The sequence below is a fragment of the Pleuronectes platessa genome, chromosome 6 (assembly GCF_947347685.1).
Source record: "Pleuronectes platessa chromosome 6, fPlePla1.1, whole genome shotgun sequence".
In the NCBI taxonomy this organism is placed as follows: Eukaryota; Metazoa; Chordata; class Actinopteri; order Pleuronectiformes; family Pleuronectidae; genus Pleuronectes; species Pleuronectes platessa.
This window is the reverse complement of record NC_070631.1, coordinates 23,408,476-23,423,717: the sequence shown is the minus strand read 5'-3', so window position 1 is coordinate 23,423,717 and position 15,242 is coordinate 23,408,476. Positions and strand designations below refer to the sequence as shown.

At 40.1% G+C, this 15,242-nt stretch overlaps 1 protein-coding gene across 1 annotated transcript in view; it reads left to right on the top strand.

Moving 5' to 3' along the window:
* The first annotated feature begins 525 nt into the window (after positions 1–525).
* Positions 526–15,242, top strand: part of LOC128442263 (copine-8) — a 32,464-nt gene continuing 17,747 nt past the window's right edge. Inside the window, exons 1-2 of the mRNA XM_053424644.1 lie at positions 526–823; positions 3,992–4,032. Of these exons, the coding sequence (XP_053280619.1) occupies positions 744–823; positions 3,992–4,032 (121 nt within the window). The 5' untranslated portion in view covers positions 526–743. The remainder of the gene's footprint in view (positions 824–3,991; positions 4,033–15,242) is intronic.

The window sequence follows — 15,242 nt, the reverse complement described above, 5'->3', positions numbered from 1 at the left end:
AATGTAATATTTCTCAGATGTTATTTGAGGATTTGTCTTCTTCGTTAATCCAGTCTTGACTTTGAAAGGATAATTTATTGTAAACATATGTTTTAAAAACACTTCAATATACAGCTTAAGCTATTTAATGGTGCCTCAAATTCCAGCTGAGAAGGCGTAAAGAACATGTATGGGAAAGAAACGTTGTATTACTGACCAATCTTTGCACATTTCAGCCGAGAAACACGTTCCATGAACAAGCTCGTTAACAGTCTAGTTAAGAAGTTCACACGCAGCCCCCCCTCCCCCCCCCCCCCCCAACACACACACACACGGAGTGCTATAGCCAGAGAGAGAGAGAGAGAGAGAGAGAGAGAGAGAGAGAGAGAGAGAGAGAGCGACAGCGAGGAGAGCACTGTGCTGTTGCCCGAGCCTCCGGTTGGCTGCGCTCTCCTCCTCCTCCTCCTCCTCCTTGTCACCGGACAGACGCGGGGCGCGCACCGTGAGCGCACGAAGGATGGATGAACTTTAAATCTGCCTCACCAACTTTCACCGCCTCTCACCCTCTCCGTCTCTCTCGTCTGCCAGTCCTCTCTCTCTCTCTCTCTCTCTCTCTCTCTCTCTCTCTCTGGTCGTTCCTCTCCTCCGCTGCGCTGTACTCCAGAAGACCTCGACAATGGATTTACTGCAAACACAGTCCTGTTGTAAATGATCAGTTTGGTTTGGTTCTTCTTTCTTGGCTGATGCGTCTTTGTTGAGTCGAGATGATGGCATCAATAGGGGAATTTGACCCTCTCAACACCAGAGTCCCTGCAACTAAAATAGAAGTTACCGTATCATGCAGGTAAGGTATTTTTTCTATCTATCTATCTATCTATCTATCTATCTATCTTTATGTTTGAAGAGCTGTATAGATCAGGTGCTGTGGGCAGACCCCTCGCTGTGTTTCATGCCTGACATTTGCCTTCAGGTATCTGTGACTGGTTCATCACCTGCCGCCTTTATGCATCAAAGCGATTAAACACCCTTTATGGACTGGCTCCTGATTTGCTTCACGCCATGCAGTGACCCCCGACAGATGATATTCACAGGACAAGCAACCACAACGGGTTGTGCTCTATGGCTGACCTAATGCATGAAGCAGTGGAATGTGTTGGTGTGTTGTGGCAGGTCGACATGGCTGAATGGTTGACTGCTCTGGCTGCTCTGCTCTCCGACCGTCCAACTGACTGACAGAGCACTGGAACTCAGTCAGGGTTTGTGCCGACTGTCATCCTGCCTGGCTGCCTGGCTGCCTGGTGGTGTTCTGACTGCCTTTTTGATCTGCTCCTGAATAATTAATGGTTGTTGCTCCTGTATGGTCCCTCCTGAGATCAGTTAGACTGGAAGTGACCACACACCTGAGTTACACAAGCCCAAACCTCTGACACCTCTTACGGAGGCTTAGCCCATTAGATGAGATACAGTAAATGGGTTACATATCCCCCCAAATATTAAAAACAGCCCAAATGACATTTCAGACATTTGGTATTGACGTTAAGTTTACTTTATTGTTTTGCACAGCAGTGTATATTAATTTTCTCTGCCAAGGAGGTGATTTTTCACCTGTTTGTTTTAGCAATTAAGAATACACAAAAAACTACTAAATCAATATCCACAAGCTTTGATGAGGGATGGCGCCTGGGCCTGGGAAGAACCCATTATATTTAAATTGTCTTTAAAGACTAATAAATCCTTATCAGATCAATTTCTTTTTTCTTTTTAAAGACCTACTATAAGAACGAGAAAAGTCATGTGTAGGATTGTTGGTGGAGATACTAAGAGACAACATTTTTAGTAGGATTACAAAAAAGTACTACTGATTTGCAAGTTATAAGATATGATAACACTTTATTGATATCACATTCCCCATTTACAGCAGAGATTCAAAATGAGATAGACAAGTCAATAAAGAAGCCAATAGAATAAAATAAGAATAAAGAGAATATTTATACATAATAAACACCTCTCACAAAGAAAAAATTGCTTATAATGAGGGATGGAAACAAGAAATTCTAGAGCAGATTTGTTTTTTTATGGCTTCTGCTTTTTTTGTATTACTCCGTTTCCCAGAAAATACTGTTTGGATCTTGATGTGAAAAATCTGAGACATTTTTGGTGTTGCAGCTCGTGCGGGTTGGATCATCAGACTACTTTCTTTGCCTTTATTTTTCTATTATAAGAACGAGACGGATTTGTGAAGGACTCTAGTGAGTGCCTTTGTACTTCTTGGTCTCTTTCATGCTTTTTTTTTTTTTGATTTTCTGTGAGATCTTTAGTTACATAAGAGGAAATGCATGAGCCAGCAGCTGGGTATCTATAAAGACAGAGCAGAAGAAGAAAGCTAACCTGATCTTGTTGGTCAGAACCACCAGGACCTCTACAACCCATTTATTAATATGTAAATTCATGAATGTAAAACATGACAACTTGTGGTTTTAAGGGGATTACGTGTAACAGGGGACTGAACAGACTAAATATTCCCACATACTATTATTTGTAATGAGATGCTGGTTGGCAGATTATCTAATTTTTCTGCTATAATCCCATAGAAAATACCTCTTTCTGTCTACATTCATTCTGAATATTAACCAAAACAGTGTTTTATTTGTTTATTAAATTTGATCTAGTCCTTAACCAATTTAAGACGTTAAGAAAAAGGCTAAGAATGTTTCAGATAAATCAGAAAACAAATTTTAAAACCGATAACATTTGTGTCCCCTTTAAATATGCATTATAAATTATTTAAAAAAATCAAGTCTACTAATGTAACCAAAGCAAACTTCATACTGCACATGGAAGTGCAATACTGCGGTGCCACATTTTTCAAATATTAGATTTGATTTCTGTCTGCGTCTCACATCCAAATATTCCCAGTATTTACCAGAAGCCTTTGACCGATATGGTCAACAATAAAATCAGTCATACTATATTTTTAAATTGATGGCATTATTTAAAGCTTGACTCAGGACCCTGAATTGGAGAATCAGTTGTTATTGTGAACACACCTCTTGTCATGATGAGTCTCAGCCACAGCTGATACACATAGCTAATCCCCTGTTTATTCAAACTTTATTAATACACCAAATGTGACACCTCATTGCCTTCTAGAGGTGGAAAAATTAAAAGTTGAAGTACAGCTACATGTTGGAAATTGTGAAGTGAAGGTACAAAAGCAGAGGCTCTGAAATGTACTCAAGTATGGAAGCAAAAAGTTCCCCTCTGAAGACTATTTCTACTGGCTGTATCTCTGCAAAGCAAACAGTGACTCATGACACATTCATATAATTTGAAGACTACAACTTAAACCACTCTTGGCTAAAATAACATTTTAGGGAATTACAGGAAAATGCAGATAAAGCAAGAAAAGATGTGTCAGGACATAATTAATAAAAATATTGTCGGAGGTAATTTCTATAATGTTTTGCAATAAGTAAAAGAGACTTCCCCTCTAATGCATTAAAACAATTAAATAAAGCAGGGATGCCTGAAAAATCTACTTTAGTACAGTAACAACTAAGTATTTTGCTACTTCCCACCTCTTCTTCCTTGGGCCCTTAACAATACACCTGCCAAGTGTGGAGCAAACACATGGCTCTGGAGATATTCCAAGATTACTGGAATTAGTAGAAAGATAAACACAGTGTATGTCCAAGGACCAGAGTCACTTTCATATGGCAGGCATTGTTTACAGTGGGGAGTTCATTCAATTATTTATTCTTCCTTCCTCATCATTTTCCTCCTTAAGGTCTTCATTAGCCTGACTTGTTTTAGTTTTAGGTTCGGCAGCACAATATGATGAGATGGTCAGTTCTCACAGTGATTTGGGAACAATTTCAAATCTGCCCCTTAAGGGACTTAGATGAGACTTTGTAGAGACATTTTGTAGAGCAAAGAACGAAGGGGAACAATTCCAAATAATACAAATGGCTGAAAGAATACATTTTTACCTTCACCTTTTCTGTTTTCACAGGAGTCTCCTGGATGTGGACACGTTCTCCAAGTCTGATCCTGGTATGTATAAACTCTTTGAATCTGCATTGGAATTCTGCTGCTAAAAGAACATTGTTGGCTGCTTCAAAGAATAAATGATTATCAATTAAAACCAGATCAAGTCGATATTTATTTATTCTTTCTCACAGCAAGAAAAGCAGTAACCTGAAAGATGCTTTACTCTGCTCCGGTACTGGTAAATAACCTGAAGAAGGTCAGACCTATTAGGGTGTGACAACACTGCTGATACAAATTGGAAAGGGGCAGTAAAGGACATAGATTGAAAAGGGAAGGTTGAAGGTTGTCAGGATGTGAGATTGTCTGGCCTTCAGTATATGACGCGTCGGGAAATTTAGAGAAGGAGGAATTAAGGGAGGGTGGCTTTCAGAGTGGGAACACAATGGAGGGGTCAAAAATCCCATCCCTGAAAATGTATTTACCCAGTCTACCACTGAAATAAGTTCTGTGGCTTTCACCCGTCACATAGAGTCTCAGAGGAGACACAAGAGTTAACGATTTTTGTTCTCTTTGGTATTGCGGGTAGGATTAAATTTGCAATCCTAAACCTAAATGAAAGAGAATTTTGTCTAAGGAAACTTCCAAATAAGACGTTAACAACGTCTAACAGTCAGGAAACTTGCAAGACCGTGCATTTTAAATGATATTATCCTCTTTAAACCAAGGCCACTTGCCAAATGACATGCACGTTTTTGATCAGATTAAAAATAGCCGGTGGCAGAGCAAGGATTTTTCTAAACCAGAGGCTACAATTTACAGAGGGGTCAATTGTATATCCCAACATCCACACACAATTCCTTATTCTACTTCCGTGAGGTGCCATTTAAGTAATTTCTTGTTTACTGTTAACTCTATAGCCTGTAAACCTCATTGCTTATTGAATACATTATTTCTTAAAGAATGGAGACCTTGCCCTGTGGCTAATTTAGCTACACATATAAAATAAAATGATCTCTTTCCTATTAGTTATGCTGGCATTTCAGATTCATGCAAACATTAAAGTAGCTTGGTCTGTACTGAAAAGCTCCAGCACACCAAGCAGACAATCAGAATGAAGAGCAATCAGTGGCTTATGGCATAGCCAGGTTTCTTGTCTTCTAGGATGCAGGTGCTTAGAAAACATACCAACATTACTGATGATTTGATGGATTAAAAAATCTTATTTCTGTGCCTTAAACTGCACATTTCACAGAAGCACTGTGTGGAAGATGTCGACTATCTGACGGAGAATATCCCTCCTGGTTAGCTGAGAGTGCAAAATGGGTTATGAGCACCAGCAGTTTTGCCAGAACCTGGTGTTTATATGATGCAATGGTGGTGGATATTTTAAGATTTCTGGTTTTTACGTCATGACAGCTCGCACTCCTTCTGTGTGTCGATCGATGTTAAAAGAAGTGTGCAGGCATTTTGTCAGACTCTATAATCAATGCTTTGGTGATCAGCTTGATGTGAGTCTCAGTTTGGGACAGCTGATTGTGTCACATTGTTTTAGATGGAAAAAACATCATATTTTTACGAGTGAAAGAATTTACTACATCTTTTTACAGTAGTAGTAGAATGAGTGTGCGGTGTATACGAGTCATGCATTGATATAGTTTGTGTCGAGTTTTGCCCATCTGCCCTATAGTCAGATGCGTTACTAATATAATAAATCTGGTATGTATTTATATATTTAGAAGAAACAGTAGTGACGTACTACATGCTGACATTATCAAAATAATGAATTCATAATATGTAACGTAGTCCACACTTTATACTCATAAGCTGTTTACAGACATGAGCTGTCTGAGGAGCTAGGCTTGGACACCAACACGGGAACAGAGTGCTCAGGTGACGGATGGTGCAGAGGCAGAAGCAGGACAGAACGTTTTAATTCCATTGCCGAGATTACATGTTCTTGTTAACACAGTGTTGACACTGGCATCGGTACTTTTCACCGAAAGCTCTCTTGACATTTTCGTCTATACATCTAAACATAAAAAAAATAACTGCCTGTCTCAGGGGATCAGTGGACCCAGTACTTTTTTCTGAGGTGGAGAATCTAAAACCCCAGCTCCTGTGTGTTTTATCATATATCAAATAATAATAATAAGATCGGTCACTGATTCCTGTTACAGAGCAAAATTTGTGGCAGACAAGGCCACACAGAAAAATATGGAACATGGAAGAGTTTAAGCCGCGGAAGTGATGACACCAAGACTGAGTGCATTTGTCCCCCTGTAAAGACTCCAACAAGCCAAAAAGCTTTGTGAAGATTAATACAGGCTCTCCAATTCTCAGCACCTCACAATCCAAATTGCTCTGTTACAAGATCTAGACATGTATCCCTTTATCATCCTGATTGTAAAGTTTTCTATGTTTAGCACTTCTTGCTTCTAAACAGGAAAGCAGTGTTATGCTTTTGACAGCCTAGAGGATAGAATGTATATAAAGATGGACAACGTATCTCCACTCCCACACGCTATCCAGAAATGACTCCAAAATATTCTTGTTACAAACTCATCTTCTGCCGATTATGGGTATAGTTCGATCAGGGGGATAGTTCCATGCGATTTAAAGTTTTTTTGACGTGTACTTTGACTTTTCTACTTGGGTTCATGTCCTATGTACTAACATGGCGGGTTTATGACCTATACTGTAGCCAACCATCAGGGGAAGATCGAGACAGATTGGCTACACTTTTGAGGAAGTGTCAATAGCCAACAAAACCTACTCAGACAAATGTTCACCAACTCAGCCAGATAATCAGGATTTATACTACACTTACACAAATCACAGCTGGAGATCACAGCTGTCGAACACCTCTCCCAGGTGGGTCTTGAGGTCGTGCTGATAATGTCTGACTGACTGCAGATGTGAGGTCAGCCTGAAGGAACATCTGGGCTCAACCCAGTACAGACCAGGAGAAGTAGTGCAGGAATCTTTCCTTCGATATGGCCAACATAAACGGAGGTGATTATATATTCTCCCTGTTGTTAAGTGCACCACAGCTGGAGAGACATTGGTGGTCCCGTTCTTGAGCACCCATAGAGTACCAAGCAGCCACATGTGGAAGCATTCAGTCTGGGCTAAGTTTATATCGATTGGATCACTGGCAGTAACATAAATTGGTGCTTATAGACTACTGTACTTCTGTGATTCCTTAATGCAAACACAATCTCCTTTTAAAGGCATTGATCATCCTGAGGTTTCATACAGTATAATTATATAAGCAGTGTGAAATTCTCCACTGGCACTAAAACACAGAACCACACAGTGTTTTATCTGCTGTGTTAATTGTTTGGCAGAAAGGTTTGGACATGTTCTACATACAAATGAAAGCAAGTGCATATTCCTGGTTGGTAATTCGGTGATGTGTCAGTTTGACTCAAACCAGTCCTCCTGGATAGTATTTTACAATCCGCCCCCACCAGCATCACTCCTCGCAGGACCCTTTCCTGCCTTGCTAACTGCCACTTTTCTAATCATTTAGAGAAAAAACACAAGGCTCTACATGGAACAACTCTCTTTCATATAGACTTTAACTGACTGACTGAACGACCTCTTATCTGACAACATGTTCACTGCCATCCAGGAAATTACAGCATGACAGAATATTTCTCTGTCCATTATGTGAACTGATATATCTGAACAAAGTGATTCTCATCAGATTATCTAAGTACTTTTGACCACGTCTCTTAAATTGCCAGATAGGTAAACTAAGCTAGGTAGTAGCCTCAAATGTAGTTTTCTTTCCTTGCGCAAAATGGCCTAACCAAATTGCTCACATTTTCCAAGCAACTTGCGTGTCCATCTAGCGATGCTCCTCTTTTTGAATGTTTCCCCACACAGAATGAAACACATATGATCATAACGAACCATTTTTCTCACTTGTTAGCAAACAAACGACTCCCTCTTTTTTGACAACAACACCTGTCCAGAGCTGGTCTAGAATCAATCAATCAATCAAATTTTATTTGTATAGCCCATATTCACAAATTACAATTCATCTCATAGGGCTTTAACAGGGTGTGGCATCCTCTGTCCTTAACCCTCAGCAAGAGTAAGGAAAAACTACTAAAAACCCTTTTAACAGGGTAAAAATATGTAGAAACCTCAGAGAGAGCCACATGTGAGGGATCCCTCTCCCAGGATGGACAGAAGTGCAATAGATGCCACGTGCAGGAAAACATCATCAATAATCAAAGTCTCTAGCAGCATTTGATGAGGGTAGACATCCCGAAGGACAACCCCAACATGACATGCCAAGCAGTCCCGCTGTAAGCACAGTCCATGCTCAGCAACCATCTAGACCACGATCCACCATCCAGACCAGACGCCACTCCAGTCCTCAGTCACCGTCCACCGCCGCCCACCAGGACCCATCACAAGCCACCACCGCGGTCCTGGTCCACCGCCCGTGCCCAATGCCAATGCGACACAGGGTCCGCCACCAGCACCACGATCAGCCCAGAATCCGCCACAATGGATCCACCACCGCGACCCCCGGTGTACGATCCACAAACCGCAATCCATGGTGCGGCCACAGAGGCCCTGGATCTGCGGGTGATAAAGCAAAGGGATTCCGGGGAAGGGGGATAGGGATGGAGAAGAGGAAGGAGAAGCTGGAAAGAGAAGCTCCGTGTGTCATAAAATAGAACAAGTAACGTTCTGGCGCACTAGTTAGCTCTAACTATAAGCTTTATCAAAAAGGAAGGTTTTGAGTCTACTCTTAAATGAAAAGATGGTATCTGCCTCCCGAACTGAAAGTGGTCGATTATTCCACAGCCGGGGGGCTTGATGGCTAAAAGCTCTGGCTCCTACTCTACTTTTAGAGAATTTAGGGACGACAAGTAGGCTTGAATTCTGGGAGCGGAGTGCTCTAGCGGGTTTATAAGGTACTAACAGCTCTTTAAGGTAAAAAGGCGCCATATTATTAAGGGCCTTGAAGGTGAGGAGGAGAATTTTAAATTCTATTCTAGATTTAACTGGAAGCCAGTGTAGCGACGCTAGTACTGGAGAAATGTGCTCTCTTCTCTTTGTTCTCGTCAGGACACGTGCTGCGGCATTTTGGACAAGCTGTAGAGTCTTTAACGACTTACTGCTGGAGCCAGATAATAATGAATTACAATAGTCCAGTCTCGATGTAACAAAGGCGTGGACTAGTTTTTCTGCATCTTTTTGGGAAAGGACATGTCTAATTTTGGAAATATTACGTAAGTGGAAAAAAGCGGTCCTAGAAATTTGTTTTAAGTGAGAATTAAAGGATAAATCAGGATCGAAGATCACTCCCAAGTTCCTGACTGTTTCATTGGAAGCATGGGCAATGTCGTCTAGCGCAGCTATATCATTAGATAATGCATCTCTAAGGTGTTTGGGGCCAAGTATTATAACCTCTGTTTTGTCTGAGTTTAATAAGAGAAAATTGCGGGTCATCCAGGTTTTTATGTCCTTGAGACATGTTCGAAGTTTAGTTAATTGATTACTTTGTTCAGGTTTTATTGACAAATATAACTGGGTGTCATCCGCATAGCAGTGGAAATTTACCGAGTGTGTCCTGATAATGTTTCCTAGTGGAAGCATATATAATGAGAATAAAATTGGGCCGAGCACAGAGCCCTGTGGAACACCATGGTTAACTTTGGTGCGCACAGATGACTCATCATTAATTTGCACAAATTGGGAGCGATCAGAAAAATACGATTTAAACCAGTTAAGGGCGGTTCCATTAATGTTAATTAACTGTTTGAGTCTTTGTAATAAAATTTGATGGTCAATTGTGTCGAATGCTGCACTGAGATCTAACAGAACGAGGAAAGACACAAGTCCCTGATCTGAGGCTATTAAAAGGTCATTAGTGACTTTTGCCAAGGCTGTCTCTGTACTGTGATTGGCTCTAAACCCCGATTGAAAGTCTTCATATATATTATTTTCCCGGAGAAACTCACACAGCTGATTGGCAACAACTTTTTCTAAGATTTTAGAGACGAAGGGGAGATTAGATATTGGTCTGTAATTGGCTAAAACCTCTGGGTCTAGGGTGGGTTTTTTGAGTAGGGGTTTGATGACAGCTATTTTAAAAGACTGTGGTACATATAGAAGGGCCAGAGGGACGAACAGTGTGAGCTAAAAAACTATGAGCTTCTCTCCATCTCAGACAATTTACTCGTACAGTGTGAGGTGGAATTTAAGAGCATGTGAAGGGGAACAGTGTATGCCCAGCATTACACTCTAGTGGTTTACTCTCACAGCTGATCCCTGCTGTGAGTGTCCAGCCTTTACAGCTGCCGGATATTTGGCAGCAAGTTTACACATGGGGCAAAATGCCATGCTAGTAATGTGACTGTGGTTTATGACTGGAAGGAAGTAATTAACAGTGTGGGTGCCATACAAGAGACAGGAGGTTGACCCACTCAATTAGTGTTACATTCTCTTTCCACTTCACGTCTAATTGATTTAATTGAATTATACGTGCTTAATGAGACTCACTTGTCTGGCAGGTCGGCTCATTGTGTAACAGCGTAAAAGCCTTCGCAGGATACAGAGACCAAAAATACACAATACTCAGCCAGGTCAAAAACAAACAATAGCAGGGTAACAGCGTCTTCAGAGCCTGCCACAAAGCAGGGCAGTTCAGGTGCTGAAATTATCACTTATCACTTTGAAATCAGTCACAATTCATCAGTCCTTGTCGGCTGTCTAGGCGGAGTTATGTGGAGAGTACTAAGGCTATGTCCCAATTCAGGGGCTGCATGCCTCAGAAGACGAGTACATAAGGCTGAAGCCGAAATAAGATGGTCTGGTCTACAAACCCTGTGAGTCTGCATATTGAATGCAGTTAAGCAATCAGCCATCTTGTGGCAGCATAAAATCCTGCATGTCAGGAGATTCGGTTAATGTTCACATCAAACATCCGAATGGAGAAAACATGTGTTCTCTGTGACTGAGGGTAGCTGGATTTCTGATGAGGAGAACGGCCTGACTGGTTGGAGCTTACTCTTATAACCAACTGTGATAAGCAGAAAAGCATCTCACCATAAAAAACATGTCCAACCTTGAAGTGGATGGACTACAAAAGCAGAACACCATGTCAGGTTCCTCTCCTGTCCGCCAAAAACAGAAATCTGAGGTGGAAGTAGATAAAGTCTGGACAGTTGAAGGCTAAAAAACATAATCTGGTCTGAATCTGGATTCCTGATAAGACTGTAGATTGGTCAAGTCACAATTTGTCACCTGTTTTTATGTCAACAGTCAAGGCTGCTGTTGATGTTGCAAAGGTGTGGGGAATGGTGTTTGGCACATTTTAGGCCCTTAGTGTTGGGATGGATACATACTTCAGTTATGATAATGCACCATGTCTCAACACAAAAGTTGTCTCACACTGGTTTTTTGAGCGTGACACTGAGCTGAGTGTACTTAAGCGGAAAACCTTGGGGATGTGATTATGCAGGAGATTGACAGCATAGATGTGCAGTGTAGATATCGGCAGAGTCTCAAACATTTCCAATGTTTTGAGAGAACAGAAGTTCCTGAAGAAATTCTTGGTGAGTGTATATACAGCTATGTGCCTCACAGCAAAATTAGCATTTTTTGGGAACCACTTGGGTAATTTTCTCTGCCACTGCATACGTCATTGCTACTCAATGAATAAAACATCAGAGAACAGCATTGGCATGAAATATAAATATAGTATACAGCTTTTTAAGGCCTTGTGTTATAATAGTAGGAATTTGTAAAATACTGATCAATTATTTTCCATTAATAAGAAAGTCTGTCTCAGTTTGTGTGGTGATGCATTTACACTGCTAATATTAATTGCAATGTTTTCAATGCAAATGCCTTTTCTTCTGTTAAATTTGACCATCATTCAAATATGTTTCATAAGGAGAGAAAGAACAACATTAGTTGTCCCGACAGAGACAACTGAGACGTGCTGCTTCTGCTTCGTCAGCAGATTCCTAGAGGGAACTATTCATTTATATATGATGTCAGACTTCATCCCCTGCTGTGGATTGCATTATAACTTAAGTAAATTCAATTGCACCATATTATTACTTTCACACTAGAGTGAGGATACCCCCGAGTTCGATCATGTTGGCTGGACTTTCTTTTCATTTTTTATACTGCACATGCCTGTAATCTGCAAAATTGTAAGATTCAGTTTGGGCTTGTATAATTTTCCCAAGTGCGAATGCTCAGTTTGACTCAAACAGAAAATAGGTTTACTCTATTCAAATGAATAGATAGTGTGACCACCACTGTCTTCTCTGAACATATTTGATGGTTACCTCAGTTGGGTTCTTAAAAAAAACCTTTGCATGTTCTCTGCATCCTAGAGGATTGTGGGTATTCCTGTATATCGTGAACCAGTGTGAGGTCGGGCTGCAGCCAGGTCCAACAGGCACAACACAAAGGCTTACCGTGTGAGAGAAAGTCCCTTCAGGTGGCAGCCTGCTACTGTGGGGAAGGTCATTTATTGTTCTGCCTCAGAGATGGAGATACACCTGAGCCAGATGATGGAGGTGGTGATCATCGACCAGATGATGTTTTGAGCAAATGTGTAGAGCGCATCGCCGCTGCTCCTCCAGCACCAAAGAGAGCTCTTTAAAATCATGGCTTTTATTAAGGAGAAACACTAAAATATTTTTATTTACCTTTTTTTAATTCTTTTATCTTCTATGTCAATCTCAGTTACATCATTCAACCCATTAAAATCTGTTATATTGATGCTGATGATGTTTTAGATTTAGATTCTTGTTTTATAGATGCTGGTTGAAATCAATCACTAGTGGAAAGTTTTGAAAAACTGTTTTATTAAATATTGAATCTCTCCACTGCCCACCTTCTCCGGCTGCTCTTGTATGACATCATGTCATTTTCTTTTTGTCCAACACTGGGCTCTCCTGGTTAAGTGACAGAAACATATTTAAATTTTATGAGTCTAAACTAGAAGGGCTCTCAGAGAGCATACCTCCACCAAGTCCTAACATCCCCCTCGTTAAACCAAATTTAAATTCACTCGATCCAAATTTTCATTTGGTTCTGCACTAAATTGTACACACTCATATCAGTCCCCTAAACATGGCTGTTTTTTTTTTCATCAAGATCCATGAATTATTATCTGAGCAATTCAGGAAAGTCTTGACATACCTATCTCGCAAAGTTAAAGAAAGTTAAAACAAATTCCTGGATCCTTCCCCCGATCTGGAATCTGCACCAAAATTGAATGGGTTTGTTGGTCTCGAGTTGTGTCACTATTTTTTTTGATGTGTCATTGTGCACTGAGTTAGGCCAGAATAACAGCCAAGATGGAAACAACCCAGACTGAACCAAACCACAGAGCGTACAGTGATGGAAGTAGAGATGGGAGACATCAGGCAGGACTGAAAGGCTCCAACACTCTCTGAGTCCCTTGTGACTGTTAAGCATATGACTGCGCTGTGACTGGGTCCACACATTGTTACTTCCTCAGACTATTTCTTCCTCATGAAAGAGAAAGATATTTAAATATGAGTATTGAGTTAAAGTATTCAGCGCTGCTGCTGCTGTCACTCTTCTGTCTGATCATCTGCTCAATCAGTCCAATTGAAAGCAAGATCGCATCATTAGTTCCTTCAATCAGTAAGTGAAGTTGTGGAAAGGAAGGTAAAATAGTTCGGAAGTCAGTACATTTCTTGCACTGGTGCAATCAGTTGATCGCATGAGTGCAGATGAATAAATTATGATGTCATCTGTAATAGGGGCATCTTATATTAATGCTTTATAAGTAATTATATAAGATACAATAAAACGTTTTCGATCCCACTCTAGGGAAATTCAGTTGTTACAGCAACAGTGAGTAAGATTAAGAATGTGTGAGAATAAAAAGGCAAAGAAATAGAAAGTAAATAATTTAATAGAAATACAGAGAATATTTCAATATTATACACCTTTTACTACAGAGGGAAATATTTTCAGAAAAATGTAATTGAGTAAACTGCATTGGCACAGGACAATTGCATGGGTAACTGTATTTGTGCATTATGTATGATATATTAAAACAGATGTATACATATATTTGAGGGTATGGTATACAATATGAATATGAGTGTAAATAATGTTTGCTATAAATTAGTGTAAATTTACTGTAGTACACTTAACAGCAATATAATAGTCTAATATGCTGGATATGTGTATACGGTATATACAGTATATATATATATTTATCAATTAATACAATTAAATTAGTCAATTGAAAAAAGTTAAATATACCTATCAGTTATCTCTGAGTCAAGTTTGACATCTGGCATTTAAATTACAATGCTGAGACATGTTTTATGAATAAAACAAAGGCAAATATGAACCTTGGTATATTTCAATGGAAATAATGGTGTCACACCGCGCTGAGATGATGTCTTGTTTTGTGTTTTTTGTCTCGTCATTTCCGGTTTTATTTTGAAAAGTAACTCTGCTCTCGTTTCAGGTGACTTGCCCTTCCTCATGTGTCACCGGTCTGATCGTCTCCCCTGATTCCTGATTGTGTCCACCTGTTCCCTTTTTCCCCATGTGTTCATATAGTCTGTGTCTCCCTTTGTCTTGTGCCAGTGTGTCGTCTTTTGTCGTCATTGAAGCCCGAACCATAGATACTAGAGTCATAGTTTAAGTTTTTGCTTAGCCTCGTGCTTATAGATTTACCTCAGTTGAGTGATTATTCTTTGTAGCCTTTTTGTTTCAGTGTTTAGTCTTAGTTAGGTTTATTGAATGAAGCCTTGTTTTTCCTCCCTTTGGAGCGCTTTTGTTTTTGTATCATAGTTTACTCTGTGTGGAGGATTAATAAACATTCTCCTTACACATCCGCTCTGCGTCTGAGTCCTGCCTTTCGCCCGGCCTGACAAATGGAAGCTGAAAGAAAAAGAAAGCAACAAGCAGCATACTTTCTGACACTACTGAGAAGTATGATGCTGGTTTTCTTTCAGCTTCCATTATTTCAAACAATCCTAAACATAAATGAAAGAGAAACAAACATACCAAGGTTAATATTTGCCTTTGTTTTAATCAGAAGACACAACTCCTCAAAATATCCTGTTTAATTTGTTTATTATTACCATTGGTGCAAGGAAATCAGTTAAATGAAAATGTCAACTTGAGTCCCTGAGACATACCATTACCACCTTTCATTCTTTTATGACACTTATTTGTAAGGTTTCGTACTAGAACTGGGACCCAACAGCACAACTCGCAGACAGGGTTCAGTT